Here is a 1,577-nt window from a genome sequence, read left to right as displayed (position 1 = left end):
ATTACATAAAGCCAAAATGAAACTAAATACATGTTAGCCAACTTCATTCACAAACATTAGTCAAAATATATACATTTAAAATAAACAAAAATGCTATAAATGAGGAAGGTTCTTTTTTTCTAAAATGTGTTTTTCCATAATTTGCAAATGAATTGAAGGTGATCTAAAAAATAAGCTAATCGGAAAGGGAATCCAAAACTCATCAAAAAGGTTTAAGCTGAGGGAGAAATGTTAGCTGAAAATGAGACATGTGTCAAAACAATTCTGTGCTTTATTTTCCAGTTTTGCTAAATAATAAATATATAATTACCACTCAGACAAAAAAAGTCTGATTTAATCTTAGGTAAAATTGCGATTCTGAAATAGTTCCGCAATTTTTAAAAGTTAACTTGTGACATTTGCTTAAAATGTTGAGTCTAAAACCGACTCAAATTTAGGGCAACGAAAATAACGCAGTTTCCAAGACTCGATGTTTTTCACTGACATACACACTTTACAATCTTAAGGTGAACTCAGCCATAAGGGGAAAATAGAAACCGTGCCTTTTCCTTTGTTAACTGTGTCAGAAATCCAAGCGAGTGGACTCAGGGAGACTTCTGCTAGTTTTGTTTGTTTGCTAGTTTACTTTAAAGGAGAAAATCCAACTGACATCCCACACATATTTCTTGTTTGTGTTTCTTGCTCTCGGGAAAGAACTCTTGCTCTGATTTGCATACGGAGTGATAAACAAAAGAAACCGTGATCATCTCGCACACAAAAGGCCAGATTCCAGCAGGTCATTGGTCAAGAATGGATCCGGTCTGGGGGTTCTGCTTGGGAAAACAGAGATTTGCAAAGTTCAAACAGTACAAATAGGGAGCAAGGTTGCTGTGAGCCATCCTGCTCCGAGAAACGAATGACACAGACCGGCTTTCCCCGTGGGCCAGCCATTTCAGACCTAACATTTAAACAGCGTGCATGCAACACAGATAGGGTGGGGGGCAGGGGGAGAGAATGAGAAACAAAACCGACAATAAAATTTCCAACAAACGAAACTGGAAAGCCCAACATGTCAAAAGTTATTTCACCTCTGTGGGTCAAAACGCAACAGGTTCCGAAGTGCAAAGCAAACACCAGCGGCTGCCGGATACACCCGCTCTCCTTAAAGTTGGCTGCCGGAGTGCGAGTCTGAATGATCCTGTGAATCCACACGCACACTCGCCCGCGCATTCGCGCGCTCCGCCACTCGCGCCCCGACCGGCATCTCTGCCTCTGCCTGGCACCTATACATCGTATGTACATACAAATCGGGCCCCCAGTCGCGGGAGGGCGCACCCGGAGGCCGCAGAACTCGTACCTATACATATATACACGTGCGCACACCGGTCCTTGAGAGGCGGCTGCGCGGGGTCATAGCGCAGCGGCGTAGGCCGCGGGGTACGGGTCCAGCTGAGGCTTGCCCATGCCCGGCAGCAGGATGTAGGCGAGCGGCGGCTGCAGCCCGGGGCTGGGCCACGCGCTGCAGTTGCACGGGATCATGTAGCCCGGGTTACCCGGGCTGGGGTGCGAGTGCGTGTGCCCCCCGGCGGCCGCGGGCG

The 1,577-nt window shown here is 46.7% G+C and overlaps 1 protein-coding gene across 1 annotated transcript in view; it reads right to left on the bottom strand.

The window, feature by feature from the left end:
* Positions 1-1,389: 1,389 nt before the first annotated feature.
* The window catches only part of SOX21 (SRY-box transcription factor 21), a 2,803-nt gene continuing 2,615 nt past the window's right edge, over positions 1,390-1,577 (bottom strand). Inside the window, exon 2 of the mRNA XM_006156612.1 lies at positions 1,390-1,575. Coding sequence (XP_006156674.1) covers positions 1,390-1,575 — 186 coding nt within the window. The remainder of the gene's footprint in view (positions 1,576-1,577) is intronic.

Source organism: Tupaia chinensis, unplaced genomic scaffold (assembly GCF_000334495.1).
Source record: "Tupaia chinensis unplaced genomic scaffold, TupChi_1.0 Scaffold000503_1, whole genome shotgun sequence".
In the NCBI taxonomy this organism is placed as follows: Eukaryota; Metazoa; Chordata; class Mammalia; order Scandentia; family Tupaiidae; genus Tupaia; species Tupaia belangeri.
Note: the sequence above shows the minus strand (reverse complement) of the source record. Positions and strands in the feature narration are given on the sequence as shown.